This window comes from Aotus nancymaae, unplaced genomic scaffold (genome assembly GCF_030222135.1).
Source record: "Aotus nancymaae isolate 86718 unplaced genomic scaffold, 86718_ANA_hifiasm-v0.15.2.pri h1tg000029l, whole genome shotgun sequence".
Lineage (NCBI taxonomy): Eukaryota > Metazoa > Chordata > Mammalia > Primates > Aotidae > Aotus > Aotus nancymaae.
This window is the reverse complement of record NW_026988442.1, coordinates 71,052,592-71,071,928: the sequence shown is the minus strand read 5'-3', so window position 1 is coordinate 71,071,928 and position 19,337 is coordinate 71,052,592. Positions and strand designations below refer to the sequence as shown.

The following is a 19,337-nucleotide window of genomic DNA, read 5'->3' as shown; positions in this document are numbered from 1 at the left end:
TAATTAATGAATAATGATACAAGAAATAAACTAAATTAGTTAAGAAAGTCATAAGTGCTGTGAAGAAAACAGATCAGAATAATATTATAGAGGGTATAACAGAGAATAATAGACTGGTTATGCTGTGATAACAGACCAATACAAAAATCACTGTATCTTAAAAATATATACAACTTAATTACAACTCATTTGACATCTGTATTGTGGAATACCAGGTGGGGTATCCCTGTGGTGGTAATTCAAAGACCCAAGCTGATGAATAAGAGACCAACTTGAATGTTTGTAGCTGTCAGAGGGTTCTGGATGGTCTCATATCAGATGTAAAAGGAAGATACATCATTTCTGATCACAATTCATTGGCCAAACCTAGTCACATTGGGTGGGGCACCATCATATTAGTCCCACTCAACCACAAACGCCCCAGGAAGTACAACCTTACAATGGGCCCAGAAAAGAGAATAAATAAAAAACTTTGTCAATGTCATTGATGACTGCCATCGGGAGTGACTTAGTTATAGGGAAAATATTAAAAAGGTTGATTACAGAAGGTGACACTTGAGTGAGACCAAAATGATGGGAAAGAGCTAGCCATGAAAATGTTAGGACAAAGAACACACAGAGGGAATAGCAATTCCAAAGACCTCAAAGCAGGAAAGAACTTAATTTTTACAGAAAAAGAAACATGTATATAATGGTAGGAGGTGAGTGAAAGGAGACCTGAGAGGTAGGCAGGGACTGACTCTTGCAGAGATTTATCAAAAATTATTCTAGGATAAGCACAATAGGTATCAATTAGCGATTTTTAAGCAGAGAAGTGATAGTGCTATAGTTAATTTACATTGCTGAAAGTTTTCCGAGCTGCTGTCTGAAAACATGGATTTTATGAGACTTGAGTAGAAAGAGGTAGAAAAGCCAGATAAGTGGCTTTCAATTGAGTTCAGATGCAATATGGAGGGCATATTTTTTTGACTTTGAAAAGATTGGAGAATAGTGATTATTCAAATCAGTTGGCTAGTAAGCAGTTACAAAGCAAGGTCTTAAGTGCTGTGGTATGAGAGAAGAATGCCAAGAGAACATATAGAGGGGAAAGCTGTCCTGGACTTGGGGATTTCATACTAGGTATTTTTATGACAGAAAATAAGAAGAGCTCTGGGTCAGAATTAAGAGTCAGGCAGAAGGAAAAGTTAAGTGGAACAAAAGATTTTCTGAACAAAGCCAGCAGTATTAATAAAATTTTGTGTAGTGTGTGAGCAGAATAGGGGAGAAAGAGAAAGCTAGGTTGGTGAGTAAGAGCTAGAGCTTGAAAGTTCTTGTATGTTGTGCTAATGTCTTGGATATAACATTATAGGCATTTGGGAACCACGGAAAGACTACAACTAGATTCTGATGGAATGAGACTTGCAGTTTATGTAGATCACTTTGAGAGCATTTAAACAATAAATAGAATAAAATCTCCAAGAACCTTCAGATTTACAAGGGTTTATGTATATGCATCTATTTTATCTGCTTAGACACTTAAAGTTTATACCACAGTCAGATAGACTACTACTACTACACACACACACACACACGCACACACAGAGTTTTCCTTCTCACTTCTCATTCTATTCCCTCACTATACATTAAAAATATCTCAAACTCATTTCTCAATATCTTTTAGGTTTTTTTAGGTTTGAGTGGCTGTTGATATTTAGGAATGTTATCCTCTTCTGCCAGAAAACAGAAAAAAAGTCATGAGGTTTTGTTTTATCTTGAGCTTCTTGCCAAATTTGAAATCACCTCTGTTAACTGTTGTTGATTTTCCTCTGGATGGAGAGCTACTCTGAAGAGCCTGTGATGACCATTCCAACTTGAGTTCCAAGCCTGTGTGGTTTCCCAGAGTCCTAGTTTTCTAAGCTTCAGGGCTTGGAACACAATCTATCTTTGTAATATGGCTTGTCCCAATGGAGTGTTAAAATGATTACTATTTATATGTATATGTGCATGCTGTTTTACTGTTATGTTTTCATGTTGCTGATACCAGTTATATTTTTAACTAATTCAATTTTATTGAATTTTTACCCTGAAGCTATTTAAACCAAGCATACAATTTGGGGAATCTGATAAATAAATAAATACAGAGCCCTGAAGGAAATGTGGCAACTGTAGAATTTATCCTAATATTTAAATGAATTCGCTGTGACTAAATATTTGTAGTTAGAAGAATAGCAACTGCACAGTGACAGAAAAAAAAACCTGTTTTCTTCCTAATGTTAAAAAAAATGAAAATAGTATTGTAAAAATTGTATGTATGCTATAAATATTTTTATTCAAAATATACTTTTTGGTATATAAAAATTGTTAAAGCCCCCTTAGAAAATAGCTAAGAATGATGCTGCAAATATAAAGGAATATTTAAATTGTGAGCCCAACCTGAGGGAAAAGTCTTTTTCTTTTTCTGTTATTTTAATGGAGTTTATACCTTTAACTTGTCATTCATTGTAAAGTGCTTTGAAAAGTAAAAAGCACTGTATATTGGATGTGCACAGAGCTCCGTGTTATAATCACCATGTGTCAGTCCCTGCTCTGTTCTTAGCTTTTCTGTGAATCACTATGTATTAATAATTCCTGCACCTAAGGCAGCCTTTTCCTTCAAATTTCTTCTCCAGACCTTCTTCTCCAGCCCTGACACTACTCAGAAGCTGATCTGGCAGCACAGTCATAGCCTCATTCTATTAACCAACAGAATGTGGACATACCTTTGCCTGTTCCTGTCTGGGGGGAACCTTAGTATCTCCCTAAGGAGTTTAGCCTGCCCTCAGTTTCTAGAGATCCTCAGAAGACAGATGCTTATTAAAGAAAACTTTAAAGTTTAATAAAACTTTTATTTAATTGGTTTGTGTTGGGATGGGGGAGGGTACACTGTCCTGCTCTTTTCTATGTAATGTGGGATAAACTCCTTTGGGGATGCTGCCTACTTGCTGTGAACTAATAATGACATCAAGCCTAGATCTTTCTTCTTAAATCAGCTTTTCCCATTGGACCTTTATGATGGCCTATAGGTCATCTGGATTTGCCATGTCTCTTGGTTTATTATTCACATGTCACTTCCTCATCTTTAACCTCACACACACGTCCAGAGCATGGTTTTTGTGTTTTCCCTTTAACTTCAACAAACTTCTTTTACCTCCTTTTATGTAGCCACCACAGAGATCATCCTGGTGAGATATTGGATGAAACCATCAAAATTCTTCATGAGTACATAGACTTTAGTAATTAATGATAATTTTAGTAAAAAAAAAAAAATACAAGATTTCAAATCTTTATATAATATATGTTTACTGTCTGAGTCAGTTAGAAAAGTTTAATAGAAGGGAATGGAAAAGAATGTGTGGAGAACTAGGCAGAAGTTGAATTATCTTTAGTGTTAAAAATACAGAGAAATTCAAAGAATAAGTTAAAAAGAAGTTTCAATGTAGAGTTCTAAATATCACCCTAGTAAGTTAAAGTATTTTTGAAGCAAAATCTACATGATTTAGATCATTAAAATTTTAAGTTTTGACATCTAGAACACCATGAACATTTCATTTAAAATGTAGGTATCAAAAGAATGATGAAGTCTTACATTATCTAAATATAAGTGAAGAGATGCATTATTCTGCTGAATTGGCTATGTAAGGTAATTGAGAAATCTAGTTTCCCATTCACCATATTAACCAATGAACTTAACAGATATGTTAGTTATCAAATATTAAGTAAAACAAATTGCAATGTGGATAGTCTACATTTTGAAATTACTGCTTGGTTTACCAGTGTGCTTAGTGATAGCAAACATTTTCTAGGGAAAAAAAAAATGAAGAAAAGATAATATTATTTAATTTGATCTTTAAAAGTAATGTCAAACGTTATTATGTAGAAAGAATGTGCTTATGCACAGTCACATCTATGAATCCCTCAAACCCCAGTCCTATGGCAAACAATCAGGCATGGGTTCCTGGAGCAGCTTGCACACAGCTTGTGTGATCTAGTCTGCCCTCCAAATTCTGGGATCTGTGCTTTGATTATTGACTGTTGTCACTGATCTCAAAGTTGCAAAAAGGTGATGGCCATTGTCATTCTACCTCTCTCCATGGTTACAAGTCCCTCCATCTCTAGTTGAAGTGGCTACTAGGGAATTTTAAGAGCCAGTGCCCACTTTATTTCATTTCATTTTATTCAGCTCCCCTTTTGGGAGCTAGATATAAAAGACTAGGACATTAAAACACAACCACTTATACAGAAATTAGAAAGTTACTGTGTATAACAAAGGAAAGTCACAGGCTAAGAAAGACCTGAAAAGACCTTAAGTTTATACCCAAGGCTAATCTTTGGCACAGAGACAACCTACAGAAATTTAAGGGGAAGAATCTGATTTCCAGAGTTATCACATTATTAGATTCAAATTTCTAGTTTTCAACAACAAAAACAAAAATCACAAGGCATGCAAAGAAGCAAGAGCATATGATTCAAAGAAAACAAAATATACCATTGAAAAGTATCCCTGACAAAGATCTAATGGTGGATCTACTAGACAAAGAGTTTAAGACAATTCTCTTAAAGAAGACAAAGAAGATGTGGAGAAAGTCAAGAAACAATGGATGAACAAATGAAATATCAATAAAGAGGTAAGCCTAAAAATAAACCAAAAAAATCTGGAGATGAAAAGTACAATAACTAAAATGAAAAATTCACCAGAGAGATTCAAAGGCAGATTTGAGCTGGAAGAAGAAAAATCAGTCAAACTTGAAGACAGGACAATGGAACTTACGGATCTGTGGAAAAGAGAGAAAAAAGTCAAAGAAAATTGAACACATCATAAAGACTTACAGGATACCATGAAGAAGAGCAATATATAAATTTTCTAGAAGAAGAGCGAAGGTTCAGAGAATATTTAAAGAAAACTTTAAAGTTTAATAAAATAAATAAATATATACATCCAAGAAGCTCAACCATCCCCAAGTAGGATGACCTCAAAGAAATCCACACCAAGTCACATTATCAGCAAACTAACTAACGAAAAAGAGAACATCTTGAAAGTGGCAAGAGAGAAGATACTTATGACATACAAAAGATTCTCATTAAGATTATCAGCAGATTTCTCATTAGAAACTTGGATGGCAGTGTGGGCTGATATGTATATCCAAGTTTCTGGTGATAGATCTGCTGACATATGTATATACACACACATATATATATATAGATACATGTGTGATATGTTAAGTGTATATATACACAACACACATACACATATATATACCTATATATATGTATATCAACCCACACTGATTATGTGTGTGTGTGTGTGTGTGTAAATTCAAAGTGTCAAAAGAAAAAAAACCTGCCTGAGCGTGATGGCTCATGCCTGTAATCCTGGCACTTTGAGAGGTCGAGGTGGGCAGATCACTTGAGGTCAAGAGTTTGAGACCAGCCTGGTCAACATGGAGACATTTTGTCCCTACTAAAAATACAATTAAAATTAGCCAGGCTTGGTGGTGTACAACTAAGTAGCTGGGTGTATTCCCAGCTACTTGGGAAGCTGAGGCCGTAGAATTGCTTGAACCTGGGAGGTGGAGGTTGAGCTGAGATTGTGCCACTGCACTCCAACCTGGATGACAGAGGGAGACTCCATCTTAAAAAAAAAAAAAAGAAAAAAGAAAAGAAAAGAAAAAAAAGAAAAGAAACAAAATCCTGTCATCTAAGAATCCTATATCTGGCAAAACTTCCTTTCAAAATGGAGGGTGAAATTAAGACCTTCCCAGATGAGACGATGAACAAAAGCTTAGGGAGTTCCTTACCACTCAACCTTCCCTGCAGGAAATGCTTAAGGGAGTTCTGTGGTGAAATAAAAGGACAATAGAGAGTAATCTGAAGGTGTATAAAGGAATATAAATCACAAGAAAGGTAAATATGTGGGCAATTACAAAGTCTAGTATTATTTTAACAGTGGCTTGTGCCATACTTCTTGTTTCCTACAAGATGTAAAAAACTAACTTAGAAAAAAAATTATTCTAAAAGCTAGTATTATTGTATCTTTTGTTTGCAACTCAAATTTTGTTTTCTACATAAAAGACTATTGCATTTTAAAAAATATATATTAGTTTATGTTTCAGACACATAATGTATTAGGTTGGTACAAAAGTAATTGCGGTTTTTGCCATTAAAAGCAAAGGTAAGAACTGCAATTACTTTTGCACCTATCTAATATAAGGATGTGGTTTTTGTGACATCAGTAACTGAAAAGAGTAGAGACAGAGATGTAAAGAAGCAGATTTTTTGTATGTTATTGAAGTTAAACTGCTATAAATACAAATTAGAGTCTTATAACTTAGGATGTCAAGTGTTTTAATCCCATGATAACCACAAAGATAATAGCTATAGAATATACACAAAAGCAAATGAGAAAGAAATTTAAACATTTCATCACAAAATGTCAACTAAACATAAAAAGGGCAGTAATGCAGGAATTGAGGAACAAAAAATACTAAAGGGTATATAAGAAACAAATGGTAAAATGATAGAAGTCCCTTCTGATTATTCAGGACTTAATAAAGGAAGGAAATACGGACATATGCTACCATATGGAAGAAACTTGGTGACATTATGCTGAGTAAAATAAATCAGTCACAAATCAAAACAAATACTGTAAGATTCCACTTATATTAGATGCTTAGAGTTATAAAAAGCATAGACACAAAAAGTAGAATGGTGGTTTCCTGGGACTAGAGAGAAGGAAGAATAGGTAATTATTGTTTAATGGGTAGAGTTACAGTTCTGCCAGATGACAAGAGTTCTAGATAAGAATGGGTGTTGATGCTTGTACAACAATATGGCTGTACTTAATACCACTGAAATGTGCACTTAAAATCTTTAAGATGGTAGATTTTGTGCTATGTGTATTTTAGCACAATTAAAACAATGTTCTCATGAAAGAAACAGAAGTGATGACTGAGTCACTATTTGTATTTGTGTATAGTATTTATTGGTATCTTGTTTTCTATATGATAAGGATTAAATTCTGCTGCTAAAGATGATTGTTTAGCTGAGCTAGGGTATAATATAGATTGAAAGTCAAAACATGTTTATTTTAATTTACATTCTTTCTATGCCTAAATATGTAATCTCAGTTTTCAGTTAAAAATCAAGTTTTGATAGCTGTACTGCTTTGAGTGGATACAACTTCCCTTGATAAAACATTGGTTCCTTTTTGGTAGATCTTGATTTTCCACAAAGAACATAGCATAATTGTTTGAAGCGAGAATCTCCCCTAAAAATGTCCTTATGATTCAAAAGTCATTGTCTCAATCAACATCTCTAACACAGGATGCCATCAGCTCCTTCCAGGAAGCAACATAAATGTTTTGGTTACTATTACATAATCAGAAGGATAAGATTTCAGCTTGCTGAGACCTTTTCCTCATCTACACAATAAAATAACTGAACTAAATGATCTTGATTTTCTTTCAGCTTCCTATTTTTTTAATGTATGAGATAAACCTTTTAAGAAAGGCAAATATGGTCTTTGTGTGTACTGAAAAAAATAGTATGAGAATGTCCACAACTATTGCAATGAAAAAGTCCTAGAATCTATTTTATTAAGGTGAATTGTGAAAAGTAAAGGAGAACAGAAACAAAAAAGAGAGACAGATAGACATGTTCTAACTATTTAATGTAAGGACCTAGATCCTTTCCAGTGCCCTTTGTGAAATTTTATTTCAGTGATCTGTAGTAAGTAGAAATGCCTTTCTTTTGTCATCTTTAATTGAAACTGAATATGCAATTGAGAGCATGGTAGCACTTACTGGGGGTTCATTTAAATGTTAATTCACAGAAAGTTAGGGGAAAAAGAGATTATATTCCATTGCTGCAGAAACAGATGACTGGATGTAGGAATAAAGAACAGTCAGTCTTTGAAACTTCAGCTGTATAATCTTGGGAAAGCATCTAAACCTCTCTGAATAGTACTTACTGCGAAGATTAAATGAAGTAACAAATATAAAATGTCTGACAATTTTGAGTCACTAACATAGAGTAACTCCTTTTTCTTTCCCCATATTATCACCAATAATATCTTCTCACAGGCACTTAGAGCTAAATAATAGATACAGAAAGATTTAAAATGTTTTCTATCTTTCTGAAATTTATTATTTAATGGGTAAAGATTACCAAAAAAATAAATCAACAACAACAAAGATCAGGAAGACAGCCTGCCAGTTCCATATTATTGAATCCTGTGCTAAAATTTCCAGTATTTATTGAATAAATTAAAATGATTACATTGTACTAAGAAATGTACATAACTTGATTGATACAATTAGTCTTATGTATTATCATGGCAATAAACTCTATGATCTGGAGCTAAGATAAGAAAAGAGAAAAACGTACTACTTATATAAGACAGAACAAATGAGGGATGGATTCTGAGAGTCTAATCAAATTTTGTGTCCAAGAAATATATTATTTTCTTCAACAATTATTTACTGTGCATTCACAGTATCAAATATCCCACTTAACTGTAAAGGTACAAACACAAAATCATGTTATTCTAGTTTTCTTCTTAGATCTGGGAACAAGAAATTAGTGAGGAAAATGAATGAATGAATGAATGAATGAACAAATGAATGCATGAAGAAAAAGCCGAAGGAGAAGTTTCCAAAGCAGAAGCAAAACAAACAAACAACAAAAAACAGTTAAAACAGAAGAATAAGAGCATGTGAGCATGTATATTAATAATATTACACAATTAGCTGCCAAGTAGATTTAGAAACTTGTTAAATATTATTTATAATAAATTAAAATTATAGGTCAATACATGCTTAATTTTGTATTTGCATTTAAAATGCATTTACTATGTAAATAAGAGGTTACATATGACCCAGCATTATTCAGAGTGTTCACTTAGTACAGCAGGCAATAAATATTCCCTTTTCAGATAGTTAAAATGAAGGTATTAAAGAACAATGACAATAAACCAGGGTCAGATGTCCCTTTAAAATAAGAAAATCCAAATTTTAAGAAACATTTGAGTTACTTTTAGGTGCAATTATAAAGTTTGCATAAAATCTTTTTTAGTAAAAACACGTTTCTTTTTTCACTGAGTACATGCTGAATTATTTGGTGCAATTTTATTTATTTATTTATTTATTTGAGACAGGGTCTTAATCTGTCACCCAGGCTGGAGTGCAGTGGTGCAATTTCAGCTCACTGCAACTTTTACCTCCCAGGTTCAAGTGATTCTTGCACCTCAGCCTCTAGAGTAGCTGGGACTATAGGTATGCCACTATGACCAGCTAATTTTTGCATTTTTTGGTAGAGTCAGGATTTCACCATGTTGGCCATGCTGGTCTGGAACTCCTGACGTCAAGTGATCTGCCTGCTTCAGCTTCCCAAAGTGCTGGGATTACAGGGATGAGCCATGGTGCCCAGCCTATTTGGTGTAAATTGTTATAATCTGAATAGAATTTACCTGGAGAAATAGCTCTCTAAAGATACTGAACAATTTGTACAGGTTTATTTCAGAAATGGCTTTTTTCATGGGTGAAATATAATTGAAACTTCCCAAAAAAGTGTAGTGACAGTCTATATAATTCAAATGAATTAAACTGTCAACAATGAGATCAGATTAATATTTTATATATTTTGAATTTTATAGATTTGATGTATATCCAGTCTCTCCTTATTTTACTATTCTGACCAGAGTTGAAGACTTCTAACAAAAGACTGAAGTTTCATGATAACTTTATTCTTTATGTCCTCACAGGTAAATCCACCTTTTCACAACAACCTAGTAATATGTAAATATAAATGGTCAGACCTGAGCTCTAGAGGAAGTTTCCTCATACTAAATTCTGTAAGGATCCAGCCTTACTTATTTTTTCATTTAGACAGACTGTTCACTCAGTTTATCACTTATGGGCATTTGGATTGATTTCATGTCTTTGCTATTGTGAATAGTGCTGCAATGAACATACATGTACATGTATCTTTATAATAGAATGATTTATAGTCCTTTGGGTATATACTCAGTAATGGGATTGCAAGGTCAAATGGTATTTCTGGTTCTAGGTCTTTGAGGAATCATCTCACAGTCTTCCACAATGGTTGAACTAATTAACATTCCTACCAACAGTGTAAAAATATTCCTACTTCTCCATAGCCTTGTTAGCATCTGTTTCTTCACTTTTTTAATAGTCACTGTTTTGACTGGCATGAGATGGCATCTCATTTTGGTTTTGATTTGTATTTCTCTAGTTATCAGTGATGTTGAGCTTTTTTTCATATATTTGAAGCATAGTGTTTTCTGAAGATATATCTTCGTTGCCTATAAGAAGTTTGAAAATGAGAAAAAGTAACAGCATAACATTAAGAGAAAAAAGTGGGTATAAATTAATCTAGGAGAGACTATTCATTTACACTTTCCCATGCATTAACCATACTAATGATGAAAAATTGATCATCACTATAGAAATCGTATTTGAATAAAGGTAAGGAAGGGAACAAGACATCTGACTAGACCCAGCCAAGAAACACTTCTTTCATGGAGAGGAAACAAAATATTGAGTAAACTATCATACTTTGAAGAGATCTGTTGAGAGAAAATACTGAAAGGCAATAGAAGCAACATAAGTACCATGGATGAAGAAGGAGGAAGTTGGAAGGCCTGTTTAAAGTTACAGAGTGACAGGGCTGGTCCCCAGAAACCAATCCAGATCTAAGGAAGGGAGCATAACTGTGTATTCACTGAAATACAAAAGACACGAGAGCAACTATGTAAAAGCCTGTCTGCCAGCCCTTATTCCTGTGTACTATCTACTGGATTGAGCCTGAATTACACCACAAAACAAAAATATATTGCTTCAACATGCAACACCAGTGAAACCTACCATGGGAACCTGTCTACAACCAAGTAATTCATACAGAGTGTTGGCCCTCTGAAAGCACCCACAAATGAAGCCGATTTACTACACACAACATACATGTAAGTTAAACTTTCAAGGGGAAAAAGAATATAAAAACAAAAATTCCCATTCAAATGACAGCAAATTCACAAAGAAAAAGAAGCACCAGCTCCCTCAGATGACAAGGAATCTGTTCAAGAACTCTAGCAATTCAAAATGACAGTGTTTTGTCATCTCCAAAGGAACACACTAATTTTCTAGCTATGAATGGCAATGTCCAAATTGATAGACATGGAATTAAGAAACTGGATGGGAGGGAAACTCAATGAGATCCAAAACAAAGTTAAAATCCAATCCAGTGAAACCAGAATAATGATTTAAGATTTGAAAGATGACATAGCTATATTAAGAAAGAATCAAACGGAACTTTTATAAATTGAAAATTTTATGACAGAAATTTCAAAATATAATTGGAAGCCTTAACAACAGACTAGACCAAGAAGAGGAAAGAATTTCAAAGCTTGATGGCCAATTTTTTGAATCAACTCAGTCACATAAAAATAAAGAAAAAATAATTAAAATAAAAAGAACAAAGCATCTGAGAAAGAGGGGATTATGCAAATTGATCAAACACATAGCTCACTGGCATTCCAGAGATAGAAGAAGAGAGATTTTGCAACTTGGAAAACATATTTGAAGATATAGTCCACAAAAAGTTTCCCCATCTTATGAGAGGTCAACATACAGATACAGAAATTCAGAGAACTCCTGTGAGATATATACAAGATCATCTTCAAAACACATAGTCATCAGATTTTCCAAGGTCAACATGAAAGAGAAAAATCTTAAAGGCAGCTAGAGACAAAAGTCATATCACCTACAAAGTGAATCCTATCAGACAAATGTTGAACTTCTCTGCAGAAACCTTATAAGCCAGAAGAGACTGTGAGCCTACTTTTCGTATTCTTAAAAGAAACACCAAGAGAGAATTTCATATCCTGACAAACTGAGCTACATAAATGAGGGAGAAATATATATATATTTTTTTTTCATGAGAAGCAATAGCTAAGGGAGTTCACTATTACTGGTCTGGTCTTACAAGAGATGTTTAAGGGAGTTCTAAACATGAAAATAAAATCATAATACTTGCTACTACAAAAACACATGTATATATAGCCCACAGAGCCTATAAAGCAACTACACAGTCAAGAGTACAAAGCAAACTGCTAACAGCACCATGATAGAAACAAAATCTCGTTATCAGTATTAACTAATCTAAATAGTCTACATGGCTTCACTTAAAAGACAGAGAGACAAACTGGATTTAAAACAAGACAAGAACCAATTTTCTATTGCCTTCAACAGACCCATCTCCCGTGTAATGAGACACATAGGTACAAAGTTAAGGGATGGAGAAAGATCTATCACACAAATGGAAAACAAAAAAGAGCAAGGGTTGCTATTCTTGTATCAGGTAAAATAGACTTTAAACCAACAATGGTGAAAAAGGGCAAAGAAGGAAACTACATAATGATAAAGGGTTTGATTCAACAAAAATACTAATTTTCCTAAATATATATGCAACCAACATTAGTGCACCCAGATTCATAAAACAATTACTTCTAGATGTAGGAAAAGTCTTAGGCAGCTACTCAATAATAGTGGGGATGCCAATGCCCCACTGATGGCATTAGACAGATTGTGGAGGCAGAAAACTAACAAATAAATTGTGTTACTCAATTAAATTCAGCACTCAACCAATTAGATTTAATAGGCATCTACTGAATACTCCACTCAACCACCAAAATATATAGTCTTCTCATCTGCACTTGAACATAATCTAAGTTCAACCACAAGCAAGTCTCAATAAATTTTTATAAAATCAAAATCATACCAGGAATGTTCTAAAACTATAGTGGAATAGAAACAGAAATAAGTAGCCAGAGGTCCTCTCCAAACCACACAATTACATGGAAACTAAGCAACTTGCTTCTAAATGACTTACTTGTAAACAACAAAGTGAAGGCAGATATTCAAAAAATTCTTTGAAATAAATGAAAATATATACAGCATACTAAAACATCTGAGATCTGACAACAGTAGTCTTAAGAGGAAAGTTCATAGCACAACACCTGAATCAAGAACATAGTAAAATCTCAAATTAACAGTCTACTATTGCACCTAAAGGAACTCGAAAATCAGAAGCAAATCAATCCAAAGGCTAGCAGAAGAAAATAAATAACTAAAGTTAAAGGAGTTCTAAAAGAAATTTAGACCCTCAAAATACCATACAAAGGATCAGTGAAAGGAAATGTTGGGTCCCTGAAAGAATAAACAAGATCAATAGACCACTAGCTAGTCTAACAAAGAAAACAAGAGAGAAGATCCAAATAAGCACAATCACAAATGACAATGGTGACATTACAACTGATCCCACAGAAATGCAAATGATCCTTGGGGACCATTATGAACACCTCTGTGTGTAAAAATTAGAAAATCTAGAAGAAATGGATAAAATTTCTGGAAACACACAACTTCCTAGATTACATCAAGGAGAAAGTGAAACCTTAAACCAGTAACCAGTTCTGAAACTGAATCCATAATAAATACCTTACCAACCAAAAGAGTCCCGTACCAGATGGATTCACAGTCAAATTCCACCTGACCTACAAAGAACAGGTACCAATCCTACTGAAGCTATTTCAAAAAACTGAGGAGGAGGGACTCCTTTGTAATTAATTATATGAAAGCGGTGTCATCCTAATACTAAAAATCAGATAATGAAAAAAGAAAATTACAGGTCAATATCCCTGATGAACACAGACACAAAATTCTGCAACAAAATACTAGCAAACTAAATACAGCAGCACATTAAAAAGTTAATCCATCATGATCAATAGGCTTCATTCCTGGGCTGCAAGTGTGGTTCAACATATGCAAATCAATAAATGTGAACTACCACATAAACAGAATTAAAAATAAAAACCATATGATCATCTCAATAGATACAGAAAAATTTTGATAAAATCCAGCATCCTTTCATGATAAAAACCCTCAGCATACTAAGCAACAAAGGAATATATGTAAAAATAATGAGTTGTCTATGACAAACCCACAGCCAACATCATATTGAACAGACAAAACCTGCAAGCATTTCCCCTAAGGACTGGAACAGGATGAGGATTTCCACTCTCATCACTTCTATTTAACATAGTACTAAAATTCCCAGAGAGATCAATCAATTAATAGAAAGAAATAAAAGGGCAACCAAATAGGAAATGAAATCATCAAATTATCTGTCTTCACTGATATGATTCTATCTAAAATCTCTAAAGACTCAGCCAAAAGGCAACTAGCCCAGATAAGTGACTTCAGTAAAATTTCAGGATACAAAAGCAACATACAAACGTCAGTAGCATTTTGATACACCTATATATTCAAGCTGAGCGATAAGTCAAGAATGCAATCCCATTTACAATAGCTACAAAAATAAAATATCTAAAAATACATTTAACCAAGAAGATGCTGAAAGAAATTATAGATGACACAAAGAAATGGAAAATCATTTCATGCTAATGGACTGGAAGAATCAGTATTATTAAAATGTCTATACTGCACATAGAAATCCACAGATTCAATAGTATTCCTATCAAAACACCAGCATAACTTTTTGCAGAATTATAAAACTATTCTAAAATTCATATGGAAAAAAAAACACAAAAATCCTAAAGAGCCAAAGTAACCCTAAGCACAAAGAATAAAGCTAGAGGCATCACATTGCCCAACTTCAAACTATACTACAAGGTTACAGTAGCCCAAACAGCATGATAATAGTCTACAAAAATAGACCAAGAGTTCAATGGGACAGAATAAAGAATTCAGAAATAGCTGCACACCTACAACTGACTGATCTTTGATGAAGTCAACAAAAATAAACAATGAGGAAAAGACTCCCTATTCAATAAATGGTGTTGAGAAAACTGGCTAACCATATGCAGAAGAATGAAATTGTATTCCTATCTATTACTACATACAAAAATAAAACTCAAGATAACTTAAAAACTTAAATGTTAAATGTTAAACTATAAAAATCCTAGAAGAAAACGTAGGAAGTGCTCTTCTAGATATTGGCATTGGCAAAGAATTTATGACTAAGTCCTCTAAAGCAATTGCAACAAAATACATTTATATGTGAGACCTAATTAAACTAAAGACTATTTGTCAAGCAAAAGAAACCATCAACAGTAAACAGACAACCTAAAGAATGGGAGGAAGTCTTTGCAAATTATGTATCCGATAAGGGACTAGTAGCCAGAATTTATAAAAACTTAAACAAATCAATGAGAAGAAAAACAAGTAACTTCATTAGAAAGTAGGCTAAGGACATGAACAGACACCTCTCAAAAAGAAGGCATACAAGTGGTCAAGAAACATATGAAAAAATGTTCCACTAATCATGAGAGAAATGCAAATCAATACCACAATGAGACACCATCTCATACCAATCAGAATGGCTATTATTAAAAAGACAAAAAATAACAGATATTGGTGAGACTGTGGAGAAAAGGGAACACATATACACTGTTTGTAGGAGTTTAAATTAGTTCAGCCCTTGTAAAAAGAAGTTGGGCCATTTTTCAAGGAAGTAAAAACAGGGCCAGGGACAATGGCTCACACCTATAATCTCAGCACTTTGGGAAACTGAGGTGGGCAGATCACTTGAAGTCAGGAGTTTGAGACTAGCCTGTCCAACATGGTGAAACCCCATCTCTACTAAAAATACAAAAATAGCCAGGTATGGTGGCTTACGCCTCTAGTCCCAGCTACTTGGGAAGCTGAAGCACGAGAATCACATGAACCCGGGAGGCAGAGGTTACAGTGAGCTGAGATCACACCACTGCACTCCAGCCTCGGCAACAGAGTGAGACTCCCTCTTAAAAAAAATAAAAATAAAAATAGCTACCATTTAACCCAGCAATCTCATTAATGGGTATATACCCGAAAGAAAATAAATCATTCTACCAAAAAGACACCCATACTTGTATGTTTATCACTGCACTACTCACAGTAGTGAAGACATGGAATCAACCTAGGTGCCCTTCAATGGTGGATTGCATTAAGGGAATGTGACACATATATACCAGGGAATACTATGCAGTCAAAAAAAGAACAAATTATAGTTATGTCATTTACAGTGACATGAATGTATCTGGAGACTATTATCCTAAGTGAATTAACAAAGAAACAGAAAACCATATATTAGATGTTCTTATTTAAAGTGGGAGCTAAATCTTTGGTACACATGAATATAAAGATGGAAACAACAGACATTAGAGCATCCAAAATGGAGAGAGGGAGTGGGGGCAGGGGTTGAAAAACTTCCTATTGGGTGCTATGTCCACTATCTGTGTGACAGAATTAATAGAAGTCCAAACCTCAGCATTATGCAAAATAGTTTTATAATAAACCTGCAAAAGTACCCCCTGAATCTATTATGAAAAATCAAATTTGACAAAATAATTATTTTGAAAGTGATTTTAGAGAGAATACATATTGACCTCAAATTCAGAAATTTTCTGAAATGAAGATTATATATGGAATATTCCATTTTCCAGTTTCTCCTCCTCCTTTACTATTAAAAGTTAATTTATGAGTATTTCTACCCTTTTGAAAACAATTGAGAGAAATTGCACCATATGCTCTGCTTACCCAGGCAGTGTAAGGCAAAGTGCTGAGCAATTATATGGTGGATTTGATCAGTTTTGACAGCCAGTCTTGAAACTCAAGCCAGAATCCTCTGGTCTTTCTTCCACAGCAGGTTTGGGGACTGAATTATATGACCAATTGAAGTGAATTTCTACTTTACCTTGGCAACGGCTCACAAATCCTGAACGTGCAAATGACTTTGCTGATCAGCTTTAACAATCTGTGTCATCATTTTACAAATTCTGTACTAGAATATACAATCAAAATAATAATGAATATAAATATTTAAGTTCCACTTGAAATCCTTTGAACTGTCTTTTACCAAAGTCATCCCAGAATGTTAACTTGACTCTATTCCTCCACCTTGTATTCAGCATGTAGAATATTTGATTAGGGAATCCTAGTAAAATGTATAATCTGATCAATATAAATTAGGTCAAGAATTTTCCTCATTCTTTGCTTGAAACATGTCAAGGAGTCATGTAGACTAACTGGATCATTTCCATAATCATATAAGAAATACGTGGCATTCACATTGACAGTATATCCTTTATGGAAATCTATTAGTGAAATTGAGATGCTCTAAATAAGAAGGGCATTAACATTAAATAACCACTGCTTCTATAATAATGCTACCTGAGACACTATCTACAGAGCCTACAAAAGGGCGTGCCACTAAATCTGGACATTCATGAGGGAAAAGCAATCTTTTAAACATTTCATATGTAATGATTGTTTTAACTTAATGATAAACACACATACAAGAGAGAGATGTGATCTCACATCTGAGATGACAATAAATTAACTTTAGGGCAATTTATCTCTCACAGCACGTTGTGGGGCAGTGCTAGCAGACCACAGATGCACACCCCATGAGGAGCCTTAAAAGACATCTGTGAGGAAGGAAAAATGCAGTTTACATTTAAAATGTTATGTAGTGATGAAATGTCAACGACTCCTAGATGAATGTCTCAAATATTAGCCAAAAGAGGGGGAAAAGAAACTTTACATATACTTTTTCCTTTTTCAGTCAGTATTAATAATATGCAAAAAGTTCTAGCTCATATATACTTAGGGAACAACTAAATATAGAAAGAAATTAACACAATAATGAGATAAAGAGAGGAGAGTGAGGACTTGAACTTATTACATAATGGAGAATGAGGGATAATATTAAATGATAGCTTTATCGATAATTCATTCTTCTGTTTCTGAAACAACCTTCAATTCAAATATGCTCATGTTAAATCTTGTAAGATGTCACGAATAATTTCTTCATTTCTGTTTTCATTATAATTTCTACTATGTCCATTGCCAGGGAAAGACATGAATCATGTCAAGACCATTAACCATGAGAACCTGTGTTTCACTGTCTCACGGTCTATCGGTCATCGTGTAGCCACATTTGGATCATTGTTATGACTCTTGTAATCCAGCTTATCCAGGTAAAATAAAAAATCAAACAATATGTCTTTTAATACATCACTTGGAGAATCTACAAAACAGCTGGGCTTCTTCTTAGAGAACCTAGTATTATATAGATAATTTAATAACCACTGTTTCGAGAAATTACAGTTTAAAGAGAGAGAGGGGAAACGAAAGACAAAAGGAATCCATGTGAGAGAAAACAATTTAGAAACTGTCTATCTTATTAGTTGACAAATATTGCAGAAGACAAACATAGCTCAGTGTAAAACATTTTGAAAATGCTTTCTTATGTTTAGAGAGTATATGATTTCCCTAACCCTCCTCATTAAATACTTTGTTGCTTGTTTGTTTGCACTGATATTTAAACTGAGCAGGTGCCATATGTTTTCATCCTTTTATTTATTCTTTAGTCCTCAATCCATATTTGTGAGATAAATGAAAGAATAAATAATATCTTGCAGTTCTTAGCAGAAAAAAAATTCTATTAAAATGGTACTGATTGCATGATTGCTTGACAGTCTAATGATTTTTTCTGTGATATTTCCAACATTACTTTTAAATTATTAATATGCTCTGTGAATGATCAAATTTTGCAAAATATGCCATGCAAACGACAAGGTTATTATCCCCATGGATATGCTGAGAGCCATGGTCATGATCTCCTTCCTTTCTTAGCTTGTACTCTAGAAGGTCAATCAGTTGGAAATACATCCCCATTTAATCAGGGATTATTTCAAACTTCACGTAAACAAATTTTGTATGAAATAAAAGTAAAATTATTCCTTTCTTGATTTTTTCTTTTTCCCTGTTGAAATGGCTTTAGGGTTTAGATGATATAAAGAGTAGTAAGTAAAGCATCAAGTAAATGTAGAAAACAAAGACCACAGAAGGAACGAAGGAATAAGGAGGTACTGAGGTGAGAAACCAAAGGAAAAAAGAAAAGAGGGAAAGTAAAGAGACAGCAAATGATTGTACACAGTTCCACATGTATATTTATGCCTAATAAGCAATTTATTTCTTATATAATATTCTCTCTATAATATTCTAAGTATTACTATATATCGACTTTTAAAATGAGATTTCATTAACTTACAAAGTTACTAACCTTCTTTGGTACAATTGATTTGGGCTTCATCACTGAAGTCACCACAGTCATTGTCACCATCACAGGCCCAATGGCCTGGGATGCATCTGCCACTGGAACATCTGAACTGATTATCAAAGCAAGAGTGACCACAGCCCACCTCATCGCTCCCGTCCCCACAGTCGTCATCTGGAAAGAAACATCAA

At 33.9% G+C, this 19,337-nt stretch overlaps 1 protein-coding gene across 1 annotated transcript in view; it reads right to left on the bottom strand.

Moving 5' to 3' along the window:
• LRP1B (LDL receptor related protein 1B) overlaps positions 1-19,337 on the bottom strand; it is a 1,560,879-nt gene that overhangs the window by 662,526 nt on the left and 879,016 nt on the right. The window contains exon 21 of the mRNA XM_064382912.1: positions 19,153-19,320. Within this exon, the coding sequence (XP_064238982.1) occupies positions 19,153-19,320 (168 nt within the window). The remainder of the gene's footprint in view (positions 1-19,152; positions 19,321-19,337) is intronic.